General features: G+C 48.6%; 1 protein-coding gene across 1 annotated transcript; it reads right to left on the minus strand.

Moving 5' to 3' along the window:
* Nucleotides 1-1,675: 1,675 nt before the first annotated feature.
* On the minus strand, nt 1,676-25,755 carry LOC309343090 (2-hydroxyacylsphingosine 1-beta-galactosyltransferase-like). Its single transcript, XM_081864344.1, has 6 exons — nt 25,621-25,755; nt 12,038-12,882; nt 8,949-9,088; nt 7,120-7,196; nt 4,509-4,728; nt 1,676-2,426 (listed from the first exon to the last, which is right to left on the minus strand). The coding sequence occupies exons 2-6, from the start codon at nt 12,872-12,874 to the stop codon at nt 2,111-2,113; spliced, it is 1,590 nt and encodes a 529-aa protein (XP_081720470.1). The 5' UTR covers nt 12,875-12,882; nt 25,621-25,755; the 3' UTR covers nt 1,676-2,110.
* Nucleotides 25,756-26,110: the final 355 nt, after the last annotated feature.

The raw sequence follows: 26,110 nt of genomic DNA on the forward strand, positions 1-26,110 counted from the left end.
GAACTGCTGACCTTCTGATCAGCAAGTTCTTGGCTCTGTGGTTTAACCCACAGTGCCACTCGTGTCCCATCAAATGTGTAGATGACACCAAACTGGGAGGGGTAACGAATGCCGCAGAAGACAGAATCGTAATTCAAAATGACCTGAACAGATTGGAGAACCGTGCTCAAGCTAACAAAACTGATTTCAACAGGGACAAATGTTAGGTTCTGCACTTAGGCAGGAAAAACCAGATGCACAAATATAAGATGATTGGGGACACCTGGCTTACTAGTAGTACATGTGAAAAGGATCTAGGCCTCTTAGTGGACAACAAACTTAACATGAGTCAACAGTGTGATGCAGCAGCAAAAAAACCCTAATGCTATTCTAGGCTGCATCAACAGAAGTCTAGCGTCCAGATCAAGGGAAATAATAGTCCCACTCTGTTCTGCCTGGTTAGACGACACCTGGAATACTGTGTCCAATTCCGGGCGCCACAATTTAGGAAGGATGTTGGCAAGCTGGAATGTGTGCAAATGAGGGTAACCAAGATCATCAAAGGTTTGGAAACCAAGCCTTATGAGGAGCGGTTGAAGGAGCTGAGTATCTTTAGCCTGGAAAAGAGGAGCTGAGAGGAGATATGACCGCCATCTTCAAATATCTCAAGGGCTGTCCCATGGAAAAGGGAGCAAGTTTGTTTTCTCCTGCTCTGGAAGGTAAACTCGAACCAAAGGCTTCGAGTTACAAGAAAGGAGATCCCGACTAAACATCAGGAAGAACTTTCTGACACTAAGAAAGTTCAACAGTGGAACGGTCTCCCTAGGGAGCTTGTGGACTCTCCTTCCTTTGAGGTTTTTAAGCAGAAGTTAGATGGTCATCTGTCATGGATGCTTTAGCTCAGATCCCTGCATTGCCGGGGGTTGGACTAGATAACCCTTGGGATGCCTTCCAACAGTAAGCATCTGCAGGAGATTTTTGGGGGGAATCTTCAAAAGACAGTCTTGGAGAGCAGGGCACACAATAGTGCCTGGGTTTGGAGATGGAGGCAGGAAAAACAGTGATTGCTATCTTTTTGAACCATAACCCTGCAGATGGGAAGCTTCTAAAACTTGAGAAGGAACCAGGAGGATGTCCCAAAACACAACCACAACTGCTGCATTAGCACGCTGTGCAAAACCAACAAGCAGACTTGTGGCACCTTCAAGTCTTGCGAGTTACTGCGAGGCTCTTCGCTATTCTTGCAACTCCCTGCAGGGAGAATGAGGAGGCCTAGAGAGGGAGAAAGGAGCCCACGTGGTCAGAAGCACCCATCCTGTCCCTCTCTCTCTCCTTCCTTGACCATTCCCTGTTTTCATCCTTTTCTCTTCAGGTTTGCAATGCAGGGGCATTCCAAGTGGGGACAGGAAAGACCTAGGAGAGCAGTTCTTGGGGAAGGAACAGCAAAAGAGGGGGAAATCAGGGCAGGTATAATATGTAGGAGGAAAGGGCAGCGTTCCTTCAGTTATTTGAAAGGCTCTAGTGGCGCAGAACCTTGCTTGCTCAACGTCTCCCAATCATTTAGATCATTCTCGTTGAGGAATGAGGGATCCTCCCTTGAAGCCAAGGATGGGGCAGATTGCCTTCGGTTACACCTCAATCCCAACAAGAACCTGAAATATCTGCTTCTGCCTTCAAATTCACATTCACACTCTGCTTGGAGGGAAGCAATTTGCGGTTTATTTTATATATTTTTTTTAAAAAACGATGCAGTATCACACAAAGGCAAGAGTGCGGTGTGCCAATGAAAGCCGATGAGTACCAGCCGTTTGAAACAAACTTTTAAAGCACCACTTTTCAGATTCCTTGCAATAATAATAAAGGACCTCCCTCTATCCTTACACAATATGGGGCAGTGGCATTCCACAGCTACTCACTCACTCACTCTAAAAAGCATAATCTGTGCTCTCTCCTCACCATCTTACATAGCATGGGAGAATGGCAAAGAGGATGTTGTCCTCTCCAGCATTTCACAGACTTAGATCCCATCTCAAAGCTCCCACAAAGTCCAGCCCTATCCATTTTTGGCCTTATCACCGCCCTTATCTATTCTATTCAGAGAGGCACAGTCTACTCAGATCAGAGCCAAGTCCTACTGCACTTTCTTCCCTTCCAAGACGTGCCCATTCAAAACGTGGCCATTCAGGTGTGCTGGGTTGACGTCGGACCTTCTGTACCGCCAGCTCAGCCTGAAGACCACGTAGATGATGGCTCCCACAAACAGCAGCAGCACTGCCAAAATATCCAAGCAGTAATACTCGTAAAAGGAAAGTTTGTAGAGGGCCGGGCGGAGGAATGGAGCTCCATCGTGGCGAAGGACGTACTCCAGCCAGTAGACTGTCCGGTTGAGGGGAGGAATGGGCTTGTCCAGGTGGATTTCTGAGATCTTCTTGGCAACCTTGGAGAAACTGCAAAAGAGGAACATCAACAATAATGCTAGGAGAATGACGTGTCCCCCACTGATTGCTACGTTACCAAATCAACGGCACAAAGGATCCATCAGTCATTATCCTGGAGTCCAGGACCAGGACACTAAATCCTGGAGTCCAAGGACCAGGACACTAAATCAGAAGCTACAGGACCACCAGCTGATGCTGTTTAGGAGCCCACTGAAACCGAGGCAGGAATTTGGTTCCACAGCCCCGGCGCCCATAGAACTGTGGCCTGGACTTTCACAGAGACCTTCCCCTGGGTGTGAAGAGCTTTGTGGTCCAGTGGTGCAAGAAGCACACCAGACAGGAGGCCCGAGGGCGAAGGTCAAGTGTCCATCTTCAAGCCAGAGTATTAGCAATGTTGTCGAACAAAGGAGGCAAAGCCCAGGAGAGGTGGACTGGAAGCAGAGGCTCAAATGGCCTCAGCTCACCTCAGGCCCTCCTTGGAGCACGAGGCTCACTCGGAGCTCTCCATAGTGCTGTGGCTGCAGCAAGTGGCCTGGTTTGCTGCATCCCACGGGCTCCTCCTGAGGACCGGGACAGGACACCATATAATTCATCGGCATATTTCCCAGATTCCTCCGTGACAAACTTGTATCTCTTCAGCAGAAGCATCTACTGGTACCTGGCCAATTCACCACAGAGCTACAGGCTCTCCGGTTGCCTGCACCCACCCACAGAATAATCTGTCTAGATCATCTGAATCCATGAGATGGAGAAGCAAACATGCAAACTGAATGCCTCTCTCAAAAACAGTTAACTGAGTTGGGTGTGTGTCTCTCTGAGTAGTGCTCCATATACCGTATTTTTCGCTCTATAACACACACCCGACCATAACACGCACATAGTTTTTAGAGGAGGAAAACAAGAAAAAAAATATTCTTAACTAAACAGTGGATGTATGATTTTTGTGGTTCATGCTGTGGCCACAGACATGTGATCTGACAGTGAGTTTGGAGTAGCCCAATGCAAAAATCCTGAGGATCCATGTGGATCCATGCTTTGTAACCACGTTTTAAGTGGGGAGGGAAGGAAAAGCACTCAAGGGACAAGGAGCACGCGTGGGGTGGGTGGAGAAGGATGCTGCTAATAATGAAGAAGAGGGGTTTAAGGGGAGAAGAAGCACGCATGGGGCGGGTGAAGGATGCTGCTAATAATGAAGAAGAGGGGTATAAGGGGAGAAGGCTCCTCTCCTCTCCCACTTTGCTCCTTTAAAGCAAGCAGGCTCTGCTTTTCTCCCTCCTCCCCGCTCATCCCCGGCTTAGCGAGCTGAAAAACTTTGCTGCTATGTAGCGAGTTGAGTGGGGAGGAGAGAGGGACAGAGCGCCTGCTTGCTTTAAAGGAACCAACCGGACAGGAGCCGCTTACTCCTTTAAAGAAGGAGCTTTGCTCCTTTAAAGAAGCAGGCTCTCTGTCCCTCTCTCCTCCCCACTCAGCGGCTCTTCTCCCGCTTTGCTCTTTCAAAGCGAGCCACGGAGGAGGGAAGGAAGGGGAACCATGGATCCTCTGCTCACGACTGCAGCAGATTCCCCCCCCCCGCCACCCGTAGGCATTCCCTCCATAACACACACAGACATTTCCCCTTACTTTCTAGGAGGAAAAAAGTGAGTGTTATGGTGCAAAAAATACGTTACCTGGAGAAATAAAGTGCATGGTTCATTCACTGTCACAGAACCATAGGCCTCATCACCACTACTGGTATGTAAAAACAATATCATACCATTTTGAACAGCCATGACTACCCCCCCCAACCCCGCAAAAAACCAACAACCATGGGAAATGTAGTCTCCTAAAAGTCAGAGTTGTTAGGAGGCCCCAATTCACCTTGCAGCTATAATTTTCAGAGTACCATTTGGGGAGGGATTGACTGTTAAACCAGTCTGGGAACTGTAGTTGTGTGAAGGGAATAGGGGTCTCTTTACAACTCTGCACTCTTAACAGACCACACTTCCCAGGGTTCTTTGGGAGCAGGTAAAGGGGGCGGGGCTAAAACAGAAAGTAACTTATCTATAGAGCCTTTGAATATCTTTGAATAAGGCTACTATTAGGCTAACTTACCTTGGGTCAGTCGTTACTGTGGACAGAGTTTGGTAGAGGCTGTCTTCCGTCACCCGGCCCCAGTCCACGAGGATACCCATCCCTTTCGCCTGAATTCGCGTCATAATATCAAACTGGTCGCCGTAGAAAGGGAAGCCCACAACTGGAATCCCGTGGTAAATGGCTTCAAATATACTGTTCATGCCACAGTGACTCACAAGGACTTTCACACTGGGGTGGCCTGCAACAGAAATCGAGCAATGTTAAAAGCTCGCATCCATAATATCTACTTGAATTACCAAATCTGCTAAACACCAATTATTATGTAGTTTTCTGACTCACTATGAGGCACTCAAGCTATTCAGAGGAGTAGACCCGTTGAAATTAAGAGGCACAACTATCTTAATACTATTAATTTCAATGGTCTTCTCTGAGGAGAACTTAGCTGACAACCATCCACTGAGATTAGGACTGTAGAAATTTGCCATTAAATGTTTTCTGCAAATTGTGCTGAAATTGGATTGACAGATGCGGTCTAGTTTTATAATTAATTACATGAAAGGGAGCCAAACATTTGACTAAGGAGGAACAGTCAATTCCAAAACTAGGACGTTCCTCTGAAAAATCTAAGCGATTGATGCACGGGCCTCAATTTTACAAAGGACTGACATCATATTCTATGGTTCTCTGTCGTATGGCTTCGTTACAACAGCCCACAGACTAATTTGTAATTTGAAGGAAGATTGCTATCGCCCTTTGTACTGATTGGAAATATAACGCTTAAATCTTAACCACTTGCGTTATTGACAGTTGAACTTATCCTATCAATATGTTTACAGGCAACATTTTGTTGCATCCCAAGTTACGCAAGTTGAAGTTTTTCCACACAAGGGTTGACACCTTCCCCCCACAGCTCTCCCTCTTTTCCCAAAAAGCATTGGCCACAATGCAGTCTTGTTAATTCCAGCGCTTAAACTCAACCACGACCAGTGCTTTTCAGTCCTGATTAAAGTATTGTGCTCCCTGTGAAGATTAACAAAAGTTTGCACGGCCGGTTTTGTGTCCTTATTTTACCTTACTAGCAGCTGCCTTGAATTCCCTGCCTGCCCTGCCCCCCAATCAAGCCATTCCACTGCTGTAAGTGTAGAACAATCTTTGGAACTGGCGCCTTGCTGGATGTTGCTATACTACAATTCCCATCATCCCTGGCCATTAACCATGTTGGCTGGGGCTGATGGAAGTTGTAGTCCAAACTATCCAGAGAGCCCTGAGTTGGCGAATGATGGTGTGGACACATCTGATTTACACTATGTAACTAGATACTTTTAAAAATGGTATTGATATCTATGCATGGCTGATCGGAAGCTGAATAAGGCTGCAGAAGCTCTGAAGACAGTAACTCAAACCATGCATCCATCCCATCATAGGGAGGTCCTAAAATCACTGGCACATCCTTATTAAAAGGCTCTTCAATCAGATTATTATTTATGTAAGCTCTCCTAATATCTGGTGATACAGGCTGGTGACTGCTATAGGCATACAGTGGTACCTCAGGTTACATACGCTTCAGGTTACATACGCTTCAGGTTACATACCCTGCTAACCCAGAAATAGTGCTTCAGGTTAAAAACTTTGCTTCAAGATGAGAACAGAAATTGTGCTCCGGTGGCGGCGCAGCAGGAGGAGGCCCCATTAGCTAAAGTGGTGCTTCAGGTTAAGAACAGTTTCAGGTTAAGAACGGACCTCCAGAATGAATTAAGTACTTAACTCGAGGTACCACTGTACGGCAATACCTGAATGTTTGAGCAGCAAACTGGTGAGCTTTCATGTAATCCTTGTTAGGGTCAAAAAGGAAGTATAAAAATACTTTTATGAAAAAATAAATAGATCTATTTGGGTTACAAAGAAAACACACTATACAGGGCCAAACAGAAGAAGAAGAGGAGGAGGAGGAGGAGGAAGGTGGTTTCCAAAATCTGAAGAGGGCACCGCAACACCCAAAGGTCAAATTAAATAAACATCAGCTGCTCCGCTATCTGTCCCCTTAAGCGCATAAGTTTTTTTAAAGCACAAATCGCTGGCACTTGGCTGAAAGGAGGGGAGATTTATGCTCAACTCTGGTCCTAAATCAATTCAGGTACAGTGGTACCTTGGGTTACATACGCTTCAGGTTACATAGGCTTTAGGTTACAGACTCCGCTAACCCAGAAATAGTGCTTCAGGTTAAGAACTTTGCTTCAGGATGAGAACAGAAATCGTGCTCCGGCGGCGCGGCAACAGCAGGAGGTCCCATTAGCTAAAGTGGTGCTTCAGGTTAAGAACAGACCTCTGGAACGAATTAAGTATTTAACCCAAGGTACCACTGTATCCTGGACCAGCAATGTTATAGGAGAAAACAAAAACAAAAACCCATTAGCTTTGCCAGTTATCCAGGACTGGAAAAGACATTGAAGCAGTTCATTTATTCATTTATTCACACAGAGTGTGGAGGGAGAAGGGCATGGTTTGCTCTCTCCTTCCGGGCAAGGAAAAGTAACTTGCTCTCATAGAATCATAGAATGGTAGAGTTGAAAGGGACTCCCAAGGGCCATCTAGTCCAACCCCCTCGTTTGGCCTATCCCTTTTCACTTACCCAGCAGATCGTTCTGAGGCAGCCAATCCATCATCAGTGTGTTTTCACCCAAGTTATGTGGCTTCTGACCAGAGTATCTGCCAAAGGACAGTGGGAGGGGGACAGCAAAAGATCCGTCACTTAAAATAAGTTCCTTCCCACCTGACTCAGGGGAGAATGAGAGGAAACGATAAACGTTTAACAATACACAGCGTGTGATGTAATAATTCATAGGGTGAAAGTGCCAATTATGTGCAGGTTCTGCATTAAAAAAAAATGCTGTCTAAAATATAATAACCACTTAACCCTTCTCCCTTGTCCCGTACCACGACCTTACCCTAGCTGCTTTTACACTTGCCAGGAAGAAGATATCTCAAACGTGGGTACCGACAAGATTAGTAAATACCAGTTGACTTCAACTAAAGATTTAGGGGTAAATTGCAACCAGCTATATGCTACCTCTTGGTCTCAATTTGCGGTTTAAATCCCCGCAATGGGGTGAGCTCCCATTGCTCAGTCCCCGCTCCTGCCAACCTAGCAGTTGGAAAGCACGTCAAAGTGCAAGTAGATAAATAGGCACTGCTCCAGCAGGAAGGTAAATGGCGTTTCCGTGCACTGCTCTGGTTCGCCAGAAGCGGCTTAGTCATGCTGGCCACATGACCCGGAAGCTGTACGCCGGCTCCCTCGGCCAATAAAGCGAGATGAGCGCCACAACCCCAGAGTTGGTCACAACTGGACCTAATGGTCAGACCTAATGCTACCTCTTGGTCTCTCTGGCCAGAGTGCACACACAAACAATTTCTCTTGTTTGCTCCACTCCAACGGCAAAGAACACCATCCCTCCAGCTGCTTGAGAAAGCAACCCAGCTGTGCTAAATGTGGGGAGGAGAATCCCACTTAGAGCAGCTTTCCTGGGAACACCGGTGGTGGCAGGAGTGTGCCAAACAGGTACAGTTCTACCTTGGTTGACGAACGCCTTGCGAGTCGAACGTTTTGGCTCCCGAACACTGCAAAGTGAGTGTTTTGGTTTGTGAACGTTCTTTGGAGCCCAAACGTCCGCCTCGGCTTCTGATTGGCTGCAGGAACTTCCTGCAGCCAATCAGAAGCTGCGCCTTGGTTTCTGAACGTTCTGGAAGTTGAACGGACTTCCGGAACGGGTTCCGTTTGACTTCCGAGGTACCACTGTATAGGAAAGAAGATAAACACTTCCCTTAGAGCAAATCTGCCTGAACCCAGCGGGACTTGCTTCTGAGTAAACGTGCATAGAATCACGTGAGGGTGCTCTTTGGCAGGTGGAAGGGGCAGTTACTGCGTCTGGGTGCATTCTCAAACAGCCTGGTCCTTGATGTCTATGAAAACTCTCATCTGAAGGGCTGGACCTTTGGCAGAGTGAGATGACCTCCTGGGGGGGGGCAGATGCTAGGAAGCAGTTGTGACAGCCCCCCACAGCTGTTCCTCCTGAGGCCCCTGCTGGTGGCAGATGGAGCTGTGTGAGCCCACCCTGTACCCCCATAACTATTCTGCCACCCTATTCAGGTGCAATGGTGGACACTATCCCATTAATAGCTTTGGTGTTAAGGTCCAACTGATGGTCCAATTGGCTTCTGTATGCGCAGCATCATCTTGACCTTTCCCCGAGGCAGCAAAATGCCAAAGGCAGATAAAAAAGGGGGGAAAGGCAGCCTGATGGGGTGTCCAGATCGGTTCTGCCCCTCTAGAACATGGCCCCCGTTTATTTGGGATCTGGGGCAGATTCCACGAATCCACGGCAGTGCAGAGCCATCCCTCCTCTGCTTTGTGGCTGTCCGCAAGCACAATGCAGTTACGGATCACGAAATAACGGGTGTTACCTCCACACAACTTTCTGGGGAAGGCGAGCAAACGCCCCGGCCATCTTTTCCACCAGGTCTTTGGGCAGGACTCGTATACCGATTCCAAAGGAGACCACGACGACACCAGCATCCGCGGCTTCCATCCAGAGACGCAGACCCTGCACGTATAAAAACACCCCCAGATTTTCACATCAGAGCAATATCAAGCTTTCTCGCTTCAAGCCCTTCAGGTCTATGGCTGTACTACCCTGAACGTGCCTGATCTCGGAAGCTAAGCAGGGTCAGGCCTGGTTAGTGTTTGGATGGGAGACTTCAAACCGTTCAGCTGAGAATAGAAGCCCAGGTAAGACCATACATGGTGGCCTGCCAGGAATTCTGGCAATGCAGTTGGACTTCTCTGCCCTCCTCCCGTGGGATCCGCATCCTTGCAGACAGCAGAAGGTCACAAAACTAGCTTCCTCTTCGCCAGGGCTCTGAAATCAAACTCAGAAATCTCTCTGCACTGAAAGAAAATCAGAGGAAAGGAATCACGGGACAATTCTTATTTAAAACCACTTGTTACCCGTGTCTCCCTTGCTCACACAAAGCATCCGTGTCGTGGCAAACTGGCCTCTGAGCTTAGCGGGTCAACACCCTGGATAGAAAGCGGACAGAAAGGATTGAAAGCAATGGCACTATGCAAGTGTTTGAAAGAATGTTTACTTAATATTTGATGGTGTGGGGGGGGGTTGTGGGGATGAATGTGCTAGCTCCATTCCTGCTGCAATTCAGGTCAACGTCACAACTCTAGGAAGGCCTGAAGTTGGGAGTCTGATGCTCTGACACATTGCGTAACTCTGGAAAATCAGGTTCCTCAAAGGCTCAGAGGTACTTGCAGGGGGGACAGGAGTTTCCCTTGCTGCAGAAAGTCACCATCCATAAACTGGAAAGTGACCTGAACGGTGACAGAAAATTCAACTACTGCACTCATTGGTTAGAGCATGGTGTTGATAATGCCAAGGTTGCAGGTTTGATCCCCATATGGGACAGCTGCATATTCCTGCAGGGGGTTGGAACAGAAGGTCCTCAGGGTTCCTTTCCAACTCTACAGTTCTATGGTTTTATTACTCATCCCTGTGCACTGCTTTACATTTCAATTAAAGCCTGGCGCCTCCTTCCCAAAGCCCGGGAAGCTTCTCCCAAGCTTAGGGAGGTGCGATGCTCACCTGTGCAATGTTGGGACATTCCTCCTCCCCAATCGCCCTGGCAAGCTAGCGCCTCTGGCCCTAACTGTTTCTCTAAGAAAAATTTCACTGCACACCGCGGATTCCTGCATTGCAGTGGGTTGGACTCAGAGACCCTCGAGGTCCCTTCCAAGTTCTATGGTTCTATAATGTGCAATGTCTAAGCAATTCTTTGTTAAATGAGTCACCTGCCAGTGATTTAAGCAATGAATGAAGACAGAGCTGTGAGGGACAAGTAACCCTAAACCTAACAGGCCTATATTTGTAATGGTGCAATTGGAGTAATAATTAATAATTATTAATTATACCCCGCCAACTGCCTGGGTTTCCTCAGCCACTCTGGGCAGCTTACAGCATATATGAAAACATAATAAGACATTAAACATTAAAAACTTCCCAATACAGGGCTGCCTTCAGGTGTCTTCTAAAACTTGCGTAGTTCTTTATCTCCTTGATATCTGAAGGGAGGGTGGTCCACAGGGAGGGTGCCACTATCAAGAAGGTCCTCTGCCTGGTTCCCTGTAACTTTGCTTCTCACAGTCAGGGAACAAGCAGAAGACCCTTAGGAGGACCTCAGTGTCCTGGCTGAATGATGGGGGCGGAGACGCTCCTTCAGGAATACTGGGCCGAGGTCGTTTAGGGTTTTTAAGGTCAGCACCAACACTTTGAATTGTGCCTGGAAATGTACTGGGAGCCAGTGAAGATCCTTTAGTGTGCATGCAGCCCAGGTTATGTGTTATGTGGTCTCGGTGGTCACGCCGAGTCACCAGTCTAGCTGCCGCATTCTGGATTAGTTGTCATTTCCGAGTCACCTTCAAAGGTAGCCCCATGTAGAGCACCTTGCACCAGGACACATGCCAGCAGGGGCTTCAGACTCTGAGCTTTTTATTTTATTTTTTAAAAAGGAAGTCTTTAGCCCTTCTAGAAAGAGAATTTCAAAGTTTAATGTGCAGGGAGCTGTCTATACCAGAGATGGAATGCTGGGGCCTGTGTGCCTTCTCTTTGCTTTGCTGCTCAGTGGCTTCGTGGAGCAAACAGGGAGCAGCTGCTCTGGTCATGGAAGTGTTTTGGGGGAATGTGTGTGTGGAGCAGTGGAAGAAGATGCTCAGGATCTGCTCCACTTGTTTTGTTTCACTACCATCCATCCACAAGATGGTACTTTTTTAAAAAAATGTGTATGTTGGGATGTGGAGGGAATTGCGGGAATCACCCATCACTCATTTTGCTGCCTGCCGGCCATGTGGCAGGCAGCAAAATGTGTGATGGGCGATTCCTGCAATTCCCTCCACATCCCAACAACACACAGCTGAATATGAGGGTGATGGGAGGATGTGGCATCCTCTTCTTGTTTCAGATGCCTGCCGCACGGCAGCAGTTATTCCTAAGTTGTTGGCGCATATCTGTATGTGTGCATGCAGCCCAGGGCAAAGGCTTCATTATCAGCATCACACTTCCTCTGATTGTTCCCAAGTTTTGGTTTTTTTGGAGGTGGGGGGAGCTCAGTGCTGAGGTCGCACCATCATTTATTTCCTGATTGTTCTCAATTTGTTGGGTTCTTTTTGGGGGGGTGGGGGAAGATGCCAGTGCAAAGGCATTGTCGATATTATCAGCTTTCCCCAGATTGCTCCCCAATTGTTTGCAGAGTACAGAGTCCTTATCACCATCATAATTATTATCACTTTTTTGGAGGGATGGGACACCCATTGCAGGGCATGATTATCACCATCACCTTTTCCCTCTGTATGACCCACCACAGGGACTGTTCCAGGCATAAACCCCTCTTATTGCAGGAATTCACATTTATTTAGGTGAACGAATGCCCCACATCCACCCACCCACATACCATAAATCTGCCACTGGGTGTATTGCGTTCCATTTACTTACCTCTGGGAGAGGCTTGGCAGGCTCTGTGAGAATCCCCCCAGTGAAAATCACATGGGGAAGCAAAGGTCGCGGGAAGTCAAGCACCACTTCGTTGCACAGGAAAAAGAGGCTGGAGCCCTGGATAAGCTCCAGCATGGATTTCTGGGGCTCCACCCCATGTTTCGCCATTAGGTGGTCAAATTTAGGCATGATGAACAGCCTGGTGGCTACACGAGAGATGATGAAAACCACGATGTTCCAAGTCCGGCCGAAAAAGCCCATCTGATCAGTCATCAGGGAGTTAAATTCGGGGACGTAGGCCACAGGTGAAGTGGCTCCAATCTCAGCAGGAAACCAAAAGCCAGTGGAGAGGGCCACATAATTTACACCTAGGACGTGGGCAACAATGAAGCCACACATTTCGTTGGGATCGACCAAGACCAAGTCGAAGTCCTCACTCTGAAGTTGCTGCAGGAGGATTTTATTTCCCAGTATCAAGTCGCAGTTCTCCAGGTACTTCTCCAGGATGGAAAAGAGCTGCATGGAGGTCATCTTCCCCTCAAACACTTGCTTCAGCAACTCCTGCAGCCAGTCATCGGCGCTTTCCGTGCTGAAGACCCCTTGGTAATCTTGCACTCTGTAGCCCCGGGGAAAAGGCTCCACGACTCGACCTTCGTGGAGGAGGAGGACGGCATCGTGTCCCCGGCTGCTTAACGCTTCCGCTACCCGTACAAAGTTATGCAGGTGGCTGTCGAAGACGATGGTGGGCACCAGCAGGACTTTGGCACTGTGGCAAGGAAGTACGCAAATGGCTACTGCAGCAAAGAGGGCGGCCACAAGATGTAGGCAATGCTTCATGTCAACTGCTGCAGAGAAAGAGAAAAAGGGTTTTTCCTTTAGCAATGCAAGTTGGGAAGGGCTCACAGTGCGGGCCAGGTGTGGAGGAAGCAGAGCAAATTAAATGCATTTCTACCTTACTTAGGTAAAGGTAAAGGGACCCCTGACCATTAGGTCCAGTCGTGACCGACTCTGGGGATGCGGCGCTCATCTCGCTTTATTGGCCGAGGGAGCCGGCATACAGCTTCCGGGTCATGTGACCAGCTTGACTAAGCTGCTTCTGGCGAACCAGAGCAGCGCACGGAAACGCCGTTTACCTTCCCTATTTATCTACTTGCACTTTGACATGCTTTCGAACTGCTAGGTTGGCAGGACCTGGGACCGAGCAACGGGAGCTCACCCCGTCGCAGGGATTCGAACCGCCGACCTTCTGATTGGCAAGTCCTAAGCTCTGTGGTTTAACCCACAGCGGCACCTGCGCCCCTCTCTACCCTACTTAGTGTAATGCAAATCAAAGTGTTTGATCGCAGAACCTGCAGTTCTGTGCATTTTTTTTATATATACATACAGATGTGCAGCACCAACAGTGTGCCTGGCATTTTACAGGGTGCACATGACGACAGATCTGTACAACAATCTGTTAGAAACTCAGATACATAGGCTAGGCGCCAAAGGGCTCCTGGAACCAGAGTTTCAGCTGCCAAAACAGAAAGTCTAGTTGCCATTTTGGGGTAAGATGGCCCCAATGCCTTATTTTTCAAATGATGGACTGACTGTGATTGATTCTCAGTTAAACACCTGGCTAGTTCAGAGGACCACCTTGAGCGAGGTTAAGAGCTCTGAGAACTTAAAGAAGAAAAGTCACTTGAACCAGGGTCATAGGAGCCTATTCCAACCTCTTTTTCCTAATGACGACATGGACCATTCATAACGTAAGAATATTCTCCACAACTTTGAGCAGGGCACTAGGGCAGGGTAAAGAAAGACAAGCGACAACAATGAACCGTAACGTCGTTCACTGCTCCTGCTCAGGCTGCACAGAAAAAGCATTTTAGTTCCTGAAATTGCTTCTGATTGGGCAGGTAAAATATAACTGATAGAATTTTCAACACTGGCCCCAGCCTGGTGGAACGCTCTGTCTCATGAGACCAGGGCCCTGCAGGATCTGATTTCTTTCCACAGGGCCTGTAAGACAGAGTTGTTCCACCTGGCGTTTGGCTTGATCCCCTCTCCCTCCCCCTCTTTCCTTTCTCCTTCTGTGGGGACTTCCCTGGCTTTTTTTTCTGTCCCACATAGGACCAGTCTGGATAGTTGGCCTTGGTGAAGATTTGATGTTTTTATCCCCCAAAAGTTTTGATTTGAGTTTCTACTGAAATGAGTCTGCATTTTAATGTTGTATTTTAATCTTGTTTGTAAGTTGTACAGTGGTGCCTCGCAAGACGAAAATAATTCGTTCCGCGAGTCTCTTCGTCTTGCGGTTTTTTCGTCTTGCGAAGCACCCCTATTAGCGGATTAGCGCTATTAGCGGCTTAGCGGCTATTAGCGGCTTAGAAAAAGGGGAAAAAAGGGGAAAGACTTGCAAGACGTTTTCGTCTTGCAAAGCAAGCCCATAGGGAAATTCGTCTTGCGAAGTGCCTCGAAAAACGGAAAACCCTTTCGTCTAGCGGGTTTTTCGTCTTGCAAGGCATTCGTCTTGCGGGGCACCATTGTATTTTAATCAATTGTTTTATATCTGGTGTTAGTCGCCCTGAGCCCAGTCTTGGCTGGGGAGGGCGGGATATAAATAAAATTTATTATTACAGTGGTACCTCGGGGGAGGGCGGGATATAAATAAAATTTATTATTACAGTGGTACCTCAGGTTACATACGCTTCAGGTTACATACACTTCAGGTTGCAGACTCTGCTAACCCAGAAATAGTGCTTCAGGTTAAGAACTTTGCTTCAGGATGAGAACAGAAATCGTGCAGTGGTGGCGGCACAGCAGGGGGAGGCCCCATTAGCTAAAGTGGTGCTTCAGGTTAAGAACAGTTTCAGGTTAAGTACGGACCTCCGGAACGAATAAAGTACTTAACCTGAGGTACAACTGTATTATTATTAATTCTACAGGATGGGGTATTAGTGCGTGAAAACAGTCCAGATCCAACGATAGCCAGGTGCAAAATGTGCCTGGTGAATTTCAAACCCTAATGGGCTTTCCATGTAAAAGTTGAGACAAGGAAAAAAGGGGGGCAAGAATGAAGAGGAGGTGGGGACAGCCAACATGGCGCCCTCCCTCAGGTTGTCAACTGCATCTCCCATCAACCCCCAGCCAGCCTGGATCCCAGCCCTGGAGTGATGGGAGTTACCAAAGTTATGGTAGACATGGATAGGATATGTAGTTATCCCAGTTCCACAGGCTTAGGCTTGGTTACAGGCATGATTTCAGGTCTGAGAAGGTTCGGTGCAAACTACAAGTACTGGAGCATTTGCTTGTGCACCTTTGCAGAGTAGCTCTGAGGCGATGCCTCCACAGGAAAGCCTGAAGAAACCTTCCTGTTTGACCAGGAAAGATATATCAACTAAAGAAAACTAAATGTTCCTCAGCTTGGGAAGATCAGAAATACATTTTCCCATAGTAAAGTTATACGGGTGTTATGTACTGAATTGAATAGGATCCAAAAAGCAGCAGTCTGATTGGTCCTAGAACAATAGGATTCAGAGTGCAGCAGTCTGATTGGTTCTAGAACAATAGGGTCCAGAACGCAGCAGTCTGATTGGTCCTAGAACAATGCAGCGGTATGATTGGTCCGCAGGAGCTACCCAATCCAGCTCCAGGTGGAAGTGAATCCGCAACTGGATTGGCCTACAGGAGAATCCCAGAATTAGCCAATCACGTGCGACCCATTGTGTAAATAATGTATATAAAGCAGATATTTTGGGGAAACTTTCATTCCTCACTACCAGGAGCTGAATAAAGAGCATGAAATCCACACTCGACTCCGAGTATATTTCAACAGCCTTTTATAAAGGACTTGGGAAATTATGGCAGTTGGTCCTCCCCAGGATTTGGTGAAGGTGCCCCCATGTTTATGCCCACTTTGTGTCACCTTCATTCACTCTTTTCTTTTTCAATTATTTGTTTCGTATAACAGCACATATATTAAATATGCAAAGCTACTGCAACAGTTCAGAAGCACTGTTATCAGTTCCAAAGATCAGCATATTGTGATGGTGGTGGAATATCATTATGCATTTTGTTAACATGCAAAATAAGGTCTAACCAAGTCTAACCTGATTCCATAGTAAGCAGTTATTTTAAAACAGGAACCTGTTGTGCATTCAGCACAAGGTAATCTACATATTTAAGGAAGCTATGCAACTGCTTTTAGTGCAATCGGTGCCAACTCTACTAAACATGTAAACATACACTTGCAGAGGTCCTCTCCTCTTCCTCCAATCCCACATTTCCAATATCTTATCATTAATTCAAACACTGCAAGTCCCAGACCGAACAAGAGATGCCATTAAAGTCAACAGACATCAGGCTTGAAATCACCAAGCTTGCTCTCAATATGAGACGTTTCCACCCTGCGTTCTCCTCCAGATTTCAAGCCAAGCCACTGAATTATACCTGCCTCTTTTTGCTCCCACCCACTTGCCGTTCTGGTGTTCGTTCCAGCAGCATCTACCTGGAAAGGTAGATGAAAAACGTGACTCCAGAGAACATGACAAAACACAGGCATTTGTGCATCATTAGCCTGAATAAGGAGTCCTTCTCTGCTGCGGTCTCTGGAGCAGCTACAGGCAATCGTTTAGTTGTTGCAGAAGAGAAGAGCGATAAGAGAGCGATAAGAGAAACAGAGGAAGGGGGCTGGAAGAGGAGCTGTGTGCAGAGAAAGAGCTGTGAGTGGAGGGGTGTCCTATTTGCCATCTTCTGGACTCCCTGGGAAAGTCACCCAACCCAGCCTGCTGCAACCTGGAACAACTGGGTGTGCAGCTGGTTCAGTACTGAATGGGCAGTTTGCAGAAACTCCATGAACCTCGGTGCCTGTTGTAAAGGGAAGCCTAGAGTGCACCTTCTTCGGTGCGTTTTTTTGGGGGGCAGCGGGATGATCAGTGAGTTTGTTGAGGCTGTAGGTGAGAGCCAGTGTGGTGTAGTGGTTAAGAGCAGTAGACTCGTAATCTGGTGAACCAGGTTCGATTCCCTGCTCCTCCACATGCAGCTGCTGGGTGACCTTGGGCTAGTCACACCTCTCTGAAGTCTCTCAGCCTCACTCAACTCACAGAGTGTTTGTTGTGGGGGAGGAAGGGAAAGGAGAATGTTAGCCGCTTTGAGACTCCTTAGGGTAGTGATAAAGCGGGATGTCAAATCCAAACTCCTCCTCTAGGGTGCTTGGGTGGGATCCTGGGCGAGAGCTAGGAAGCGAGGGGTTATTGAGTGCATGTGCACATTAGAAGGTGACATAACTGATATTACTATATGCTTATCAATACCTAGTGAACCACGGCTCAAAATGAACACTCAAGCCCTTCAAGATCCCCTTAAGGGGGATTGCTTCCAAACGACTCTTAAGGACCATCTGCTTTCAGAATTCCCTGATAACGTCGAGGAACACTGGACCAAGCTAAAAACATCCATTATTGCAGCCTGTGAACAAACTATTGGATTCCAAACCAAGAAACACCAGGGCTGGCTTGATGAGAATGACAGTGAGATTGAACGCATGATTGACAAGAAAAGGAAGGCCATTAGATTTGGCAAAGAGATAGAAACTGTGCCACTAAAAACTATGCCAACGCTAAGGCTGAGGTTCAAAGAAGAACCAGAGAACTAAAAACTGCCTGGTGGATAAAAAAAGCTCAAGAGATCCAGCACTTAGCCGACACTCTTTAAAGCCGCAAAGACCATCTATGGGCCAATAAATCATGGCATATGCCCCTTATGCTCAGCAGACGATATCACACTTCTAAAAGATAAAGAAGCTATTGCACTGAGCTGGAAAGAACATTACCAACATCTCCTTAACCACAACTCCCCCGTAGCGGCTGAGATCCTCTCTCAAATTCCGCAAAAACAAGTTAGAGATGAGCTTGCAGTATCTCCAAATCTGGGAGAGTACAAATCTGACAGCTATTAACCAAATGAAAAACAACAAAGCCAGTGGACCTGATGGGATACCTACCGAAATCTTCAGAGTGGGCGGAATTGAACTTACACAACAACTTCACAAGCTCATCCAAAAAATCTGGGAAAGAGAAGAGATCCCAGCAGACTTTAGGAATGCCAAAATTATCAATCTCTTTTAAAAAGGTGACAGAACTGTTTGTGGAAACTAAGATCCTTGCAAGGATCTTAGCAAACCATCTCTTAACAATATCCGAGGTGACCCTTCCTGAATCCCAAAATGGTTTTCGGTCTTCTAGGGGGACAGTGGACATGATTTTCACCGCTCGACAGCTTCAAGAAAAATGCAGAGAGCAAAACCAACCCCTGTACATGGCGTTTATTCACCTGAATAAAGCTTTCGACACTGTAAATCGTAATGCCCTGTGGTCTGTCCTTCTGAAAATTGGCTGCCCAGATAAATTTGTAAACATCATTTGACTCCTCCATGATAATATGACAGCAACAATCGCAGATAACAATGGCTCTCAAAGTGAACCATTCACAGTGGGATCAGGTGTTAAACAGGGTTGTGTTATTGCCCCGACTCTATTCATTATTTTCATTGCCATGATCCTACACTTTGTCGAAGGGAAACTCCCCACCGGCGTAGAAATCATATATCGAATAGATGGAAAGCTCTTCAATCTGAGGAGGCTGAAAGTTAAGAGTAAGGTTACTATAACTTCCATCATAGAGCTTCAGTATGCTGATGACAACGTAGTGTGTGCATGCTCTGAGGATGTCCTCCAAACCATCCTAATATATTTGTGCACCGACCCCTCTCACTCTCCAGGCTTCACGCAGCTCTCCGCAAGGTGCGGGAGCCCTGCGATGGGCTCCCGCGGCTTGCGGAGAGTTGCCGGCATGCCGAAGGCTGGGCACGCTGAGCTCAGCGCGCCCAGACTTCGCGCAGCTCTCCGCAAGGCACAGGAGCCCTGTGCTGAGCTCCCACGGCTTGCGGAGAGTTGCCTGTTCTGGGGGCTGGGGTAAGGAAGCTTGGGCTTCCCCCGCCCCAGCCCTGCGCCTGGGGGGTAAATAATTTTCCCCCACTTTATTTCCCCCCCAAAAAACTAGGTGCGCCTTATGGGATGGTGCGTCCTATAGGGCGAAAAATACGGTAGGTGCCAAATGGCTCCTTAAACCAGGGTTACAGTTGCCAAAACAGAACCCCTAGTGTCCATTTTGCGGCCGATATGACCTTTTGGTTCCTGAAATCCATTCTGATTGTGCAGATAAAGTATCACAGATAGAATTCCACAGGATGTGTTGCTAGTGTGTGAAAACAGTCCAGATCCAAGGTGGTGGAGACCAAACTAAACTGCTGAGAACAAAATATACATCAGGAGGCTTAGTTTGGTCAGAATTGAGTATACATTTCCAGAGTTAACGCTAAATACATTACTTCTGGCAAATGAAAGTCTTCATACCTGCTAGAGGGCTGTGAAAATTTGTGTCTGGGGCTTTTTCAAACTTATCTACCCATGTACTATGTCAGAATTTCCCAAACTTGGGTCTCCAACTGTCGATGGACTACAACTCCCATCATCCCTAGCTATCAAGACCAGTGGTCAGGGATGAGGGAACTGTAGTCCAAAAACAGCTGGAGACCCAAGTTTGGGAAACCCTGTACTATCTGAAACCAAAAGGGGAGCATTGATTGCTTTCCAACTGCTCCTGATCAAGATGGCAGTTTTTAACTGACGACAAAAGCCACAGTGGGCAGAGTTCGGCATGAGAAAAATGCTAAGGAAAAGCATCTCTCCAGAGGTTGTGTGAGGAACACTTTGGAATCTCAAGGGCCACCTTTGCTTCTGGGCAACTTTCCGGGGGCCACAGGCAAAAGTGGGTGGAACAGCAAACGTAAATGTTAATTTTGTATGGCAGGCTAGTTTCTACAGAAACTTGCAGGCAGGCATTATCAGAGTTCAAAGACACATTTCAGCCAGGAGGGTGCAAAGCAGGGCTGGCAAGGAATGTGTCCTGGGGAGAGTGGGAGCAGCTGGTGAAGGAATTGTGAGTTGTGTAGTGTTGTGAGGGCCAAGCTGAGAGAGGTACAGAGTGGCACATTTGCCTCACCAGCCTGAGGTTCCAGAGTAAGAATAGGGTTTTGCCCAGTTCAAAAATTGGGAAGGTGCAGGCTAGCAGCCTCCAGGCGAAGAGCTTTCTTTTGAATTACTTTCTCTCCGGCCTGTTATGCAAAGAGCAGAGACAATGCCAGCTCAGATTTTGGCAGGTTTTGAGCCAAGCAGACGAAAGGTAGGTATAAGAACTCCATTAGGCACACCCAATCCAATGCAGAGTTGTGACACCTACTTAGGTAATTATAACCAGCAGTGAGAAAGCTGATTAAGACATTTCATCGTTTAAACAGGCTTTTGACACACTTCCACACCAAGATTATTTAGTCAGAGCAAGAAAGGCGTCACTTTTTCAGAATACTCCTGAGAATATAATAATCCCGCTCCCAAGAGATAGTGGAATATGACCACATACACTGATGAAGCAATATTCCTCCAGTGTTTTCTACTATCTTGATTAATACTGGCAGCCACAGGTTTTGACAGCCAAGCTAACAGAAGTCAGGTACTGTGTTGCCTTCCCAGTCGCGGGCGGGGGACACCCTCTAAATAAAATAATCATAATCATAACAATATTATGGGTTTCCCCAGCCACTCTTGGCAGCTCCCAACAAAACATTAAAAACACAATAAAACATCAACTATTAACAACTTCCTGTAAGAGGGCTGCCTTCATATGTCTTCTCAAAGTCAAATAGTTGTTTTATCTGTTTGACATTTGATGGGAGGGTGTTGCCCAAGGTAAATCCTGGCTATGCCCATGAGTCTGGTCTTTTGATCCCAATGAACTGTAAATGAACAACCTGCGCTTATGGCTATGTGACTGAATCCCACCCCAGAATAGCAGTCTAGGGGCACCCAAAGATTCGTCTGTCCAATTAGCGCACAGATAGGGAGCCTGTGTCCCTTCCGCAGATGTTGCTCACCATCTTCCCTTACCATCAATTGGCCTTGCTAGCTGAACCTGATGGGAACTGGAGTCCAACAATATTGGGATGGAAGACCCTCCAAGTGTCCCTGTTTTCCAGGGACATCCCTGATTTAGAGAAACCGTCCCGGTTTCTGATTTCATCCAGTAATTTCATCCTGCTTTTCCTTAGGATGCCCCTATTTTCATTGGAGAAATGTTGGAGGGTATGGAATGGCATGAATTTCCCTATCCCTGAGTTGGTGCTGGAGCCAGATTAGCAGAAGCGGCTGCTGTGGCTTTGTTCCAACAAGGTTTTGGGCAGCTTCCAGTCTTTTCTACAGAACATGCAACGTCACTCAACAGTTTATGTGTCCCCAATGTTATTGCATGTTTTTATCTATTTCTTTCGTCTTCTTTTTTAAGGTTAGCTTAAAAGAGTACCGGCTGCTCTTCTCCCCAAAGCTCTCAGGGAGCTACGCCTTGCCGGAGGGTTGGACTAGATGACTCTCAGGGTCCCTTCCAACTCTACAGCTCTAGGGATTTTAGGGAGGTTTACAATAATGAAAACAGTAGAACATGGTGGGGAGGAACTCAGCACAGAATTTTTTTTAAAGCTGAAGAAGAAGAAGAGGAGTTTGGATTTGATATCCCGCTTTATCACTACCCTAAGAAGAAGAGGAGTTTGGATTTGATATCCCGCTTTATCGCTACCCAAAGGAGTCTCAAAGCGGCTAACATTCTCCTTTCCCTTCCTCCCCCACAACAAACACTCTGTGGGGTGAGTGGGGCTGAGAGACTTCAGAGAGAAGTGTGACTAGCCCAAGGTCACCCAGCAGCTGCATGTGGAGGAGCGGGGAATCGAACCCGGTTCACCAGATTACGAGTCTACCGCTCTTAACCACTACACCATACTGGCTCTCACCTACAGCCTCAACATACTCACTGATCATCCCGCTGCCCCCCAAAAAATTGCACTGAAGACAGATTTTTTTAAAAAAAACACCTTTGGCAAATTTAATGGTTTTCACCTGGCACCGAAAATAAGAAGCAGAAAGACAGTGTCTGAAAAACTTGGGGAAAGGATTTCATAAAGTGGTACCATCGTTGAAAAGAGCTTTCATCCACTCACAATATCTCCCTCACAACAAGTAACTGTGGGTTTCTATAACAGTCCCATTGCGTTCAAAAGGGCCGACTGCCTGGTAAGTACATGCAGGGCTGCTGCGGGCCTAATCCAAGAACTTTTGCCGCCTGAGGCAAAGGGCAAGATGGCAGTCCCTCCCACTCTGTGGACAAGAGCCAAGCAGACTAGCTGCTGAATCTTACTTTCCTGGCAGCACTACAACATCCACCACTGCCTCTGAAGGCAGCAGGCTATCTCAGGGGGTGCAAGGCAGACCAGCTTACACACACAGAGCTCTGCCTTCTCCTCACCTGTCAGCTTTTGCCTCCTGAGGCAGCTACCTCCCTCTGCCTCATGACAGGGCCGGCCCCATCTTAAGACTGCAGCTGTATTGAAGACGGGTCTCCTACCCTGTCCTGTACCAGCGGCACATTTTCCTACAATGCCTTTTAAAACAAAAGCAAAGGGCAGTCGCTCCTATATTAAATTTAGAATCATAGGTTTGTAGAAGTTGGAAGGGACCCTGAGGATCATCTAGTCCAACCCCACGCAATGCGGGAATATTCAGCTGTCCCGTGCAGGGATCAAACCTGCAACCTTGACATTATCAGCACCGTGCTCTAACCAACTGAGCTAATTTGCTTCCTTGTGATTTTTAAATTGATCCAACCACTGCTAGGCCAGGGATGAGCAATCTCCATCTGTTAGGGGCCACGTTCCCTCAGGGATCATCTGTTGTGGGGGCGGGGGGAAAACACCCATCAATCTGCCACCTCCTCTGTCTTATTACCCATCACCTTCCTGTCTAGCAGGCCACAGGAGGAAAGGCAGGTTTCTCCTGCCAGAGGTCTGAACGGCCAAAGCCAGGCTTAAGACCCCCAAACTCACGCTGAAGGCTACAGGCTCCCCCCCCTGCCTTGCACGATGTTCCTTCTTCTGTACAGTCATTTCAGGCTCAGGTAGCCTCCTTTACCTGAGGTTGCCCTATGGGGCAGGGACAGGATTAGCGGTTGTCCCTGTCAGACTGGCAACTGCTGGCACCAAATCTTGCCTAGTTGCCGCTGGGTCACTGCGCCCTCCCTCCCAGCAAACCAGCAGCGCCATCTGCTACCCTAAGCAGGTAAGTGGCTGTTCAAAGAAGCACCTGCCTCCACTCTCTCCGCCACAGACTCTCAGAATGAGATGGACCCAGCGTTCCTGGCCGGAGGGAGCTGACAGGTGAGCACAGCTGCTGCTGCTGCTGCTGCTGTTCCAGCTCCCAGCTAGGCCTTTCTTATAATTATCCTCACATTTTTATGCTGCCTTTCCTCCAAGGAGCTCAGGGCACCTTACACAGATCTTCTGGAGAGACAGTGTGGTGTAGTGGTTAAGAGCGGTAGACTCGTAATCTGGTGAACCAGGTTCGATTCCCCGCTCCTCCACATGCAGCTGCTGGGTGACCTTGGGCTAGTCACACTTCTCTGAAGTATCTCAGCCCCACTCACCTCACAGAGTGTTTGTTGTGGGGGAGGAAGGGAAAGGAGAATGTTAGCCGCTTTGAGACTCCTTCGGGTAGTGATAAAGCCGGATATCAAATCCAAACTCTTCTTCCCCTCCCCAGTTTTATGCTCAACAGCGGCGTAGCGTGGGTTGTCAGCACCCGGGGCAAGGCAAGTAATTTGCGCCCCTAACCTGCCGCCGCTGCCAACTTCTTCTTGCTGCTGCCTGGGCTGGGGTATTTACGGTAAGGTAGCCACGGTGGCGGCGGTGGGTCCGTGTCAGGTGATCTGAGGCAAGTTGCCGCTGGCGCTGCCGCTCAAACGACGCCGCTTGCCCGGAGGAGGAGGAGGGCAGAGAGGCGAGGACAATGCAACATGGCCCAGCAGCTGCAGCAGCGGCGGCGGCGGTGGGGCTGTGAGCTGGGGCTGCCTGATGTGCCCTCCGCGGCCCTGAGAGCCGCTGCCTGCCGGACGCCTTCAGCCCGGAAGCGCGCACAGCTCGTCGGTTCCATGAGACATGGGGCTGTGCTACAGCCTGCGCCCGAGGCTCTTCGGCGACTCCGGAGGCAGCGAGCGTGCCCCCCCCCGATGTTGCACCCAGTGCAGCCCGCCCCCCTGCACCCCCACGCTACGCCACTGATGCTCAAAACAACCCTGTAAGGTAGTTTGGACCGAGAGACAGCCCAAGGTCACCCAGTGGATTTCACGGCTGAGTAGGAATTTGGACCTTTGCCTCCCAGGTCCTGGGTCCAACATTTTAACCACTGCACCACACTGCCTCTCTAGCCCTGCCTGTGCTGCGCAGGCAAGCAAGGAGCAGAGGTGGCTGCTGCAGGAGCAGTGTCTGCTGCCTCCATGTTCATCTCCTTCTCCTGGGTAGCACAAGAGCAGGGTTGCACAATTTTTCAGCTTCCCAAAGACCGGATGGTAGAGCATCCATCCTTTCTTTGTTTGCCAGGAGATTAGGTAAAGAAGCTGAGCCAAGCAACAGTCATCTCCATTGCATTACCCAGCGCATTTCCACATCCCTGTTGTAATCACCAAATCTTTCGGGGCAACTGGTTTATTTATTGCACAAGGCCTGCGCATCAAGGGCAGTTGCACAACCAGAATTTAGAATCATAGCACTGCAGAGTCTCCAGGGACCCCAAGAGTCATCTAGAGCAACCCCCTGCAACGCAGGGACCTTTCGCCCAATGCAGGGCTCGAACCCACGACAAACGATTAAAAGACTCGTAGCTACATTTGCCAGGCAGTGATTAGATCCTACCAAGGAAGCGCCCTTGGTGGGAAGCGAGGGGAAAGGGAAAGATGGGGTGTCAACTGCTGGAGGAGAGGTCACAGAGCCTTCCAGGGCGCAAGCAAGCCAGAAAGGAGCATCGCTTGATAGCGGCGTCATACAACCTCCGCACACACCGGTCACAAGAACTAAAAAAAGCCAAAACTGCCGCCAAGGTCCTGTTTGCGATCGCTGAAATATTGCAAAGCACGCTTTTGAATTATGGTGATGGAGGAGACTCTTGAGAGTCCCATGGACTGCAAGAAGATCAAACCTCTCCATTCTGAAGGAAATCAACCCTGAGTGCTCACTGGAAGGACAGATCCTGAAGCTGAGACTCCAGTACTTTGGCCACCTCATGAGAAGAAAAGACTCCCTGGAAAAGACCCTGATGTTGGGAAAGATGGAGGCCACAAGGAGAAGGGGATGACAGAGGACGAGATGGTTGGACAGTGTTCTCGAAGCTATGAACAAATTGCGGGAGGCAGTGGAAGACAGGAGTGCCTGGCGTGGAGTCGGACACGACTAAACAACAACAAACATTGAGCCCAGCCCCCCCTCACCTGCTCGGCCTGGAAGTGCCCCTGGGAGATGAGTTAACATTGAAGCGAAGGGGGAAGAGGGTGCTAATGCGTAAACGCGTCCCTTAGAGACGGAGGATGGAGGTGGCGGGAGGACAACGCAGCAGGGAAAACCCCAAGGAGAAAAGCCCACAACCCACCCCCATCCACCCGGGACTCTCTTTGCCCACCTTGCCCGCCCGCGGAAGCGGGGTCCCTGGCGTCCGTCTGGTGCTCTCCGGTGCCTCGTCTGGTGGCTGGGCTGGCTTTGCTCCTGTCCCATCTCTTGCCTTGCGCTTCCCGCCCCGGGCGGCGGGGAGGACAGGCGGGGCGGGGATCGGCCCACGGGAGGCACTCCTACCGGCAGCGGGAGGCCAGGCCTCGCCGCCTTTCCGAGGCGGCCCTGCCTGCTCTCCGCCTAAGCCCAGAAGCCAAGATGGGGTCCCTCTGGCCCATCGGGGGGGGGCCCTCTCCAGGAGTGCCAATTGAATAACATATGGGGGGGGGGGGTGTCCAGGTAAGCTCTGCCCTACATAATGGATCGCAAGACCAGGACGCACACATTATTTTTGAATGGCAATATCCATCAATTTTGGGGAGGCCCAGCCCCCTCGAATATTTTATTGAGGGGCTTGGACCTTGCCCCCTAAGAGTTTGCGGCCCTCTGAGGGAATTGGCGGG

Source organism: Podarcis erhardii (assembly GCF_964252035.2).
Source record: "Podarcis erhardii genome assembly, chromosome: 5".
Classification (NCBI taxonomy): Eukaryota; Metazoa; Chordata; class Lepidosauria; order Squamata; family Lacertidae; genus Podarcis; species Podarcis erhardii.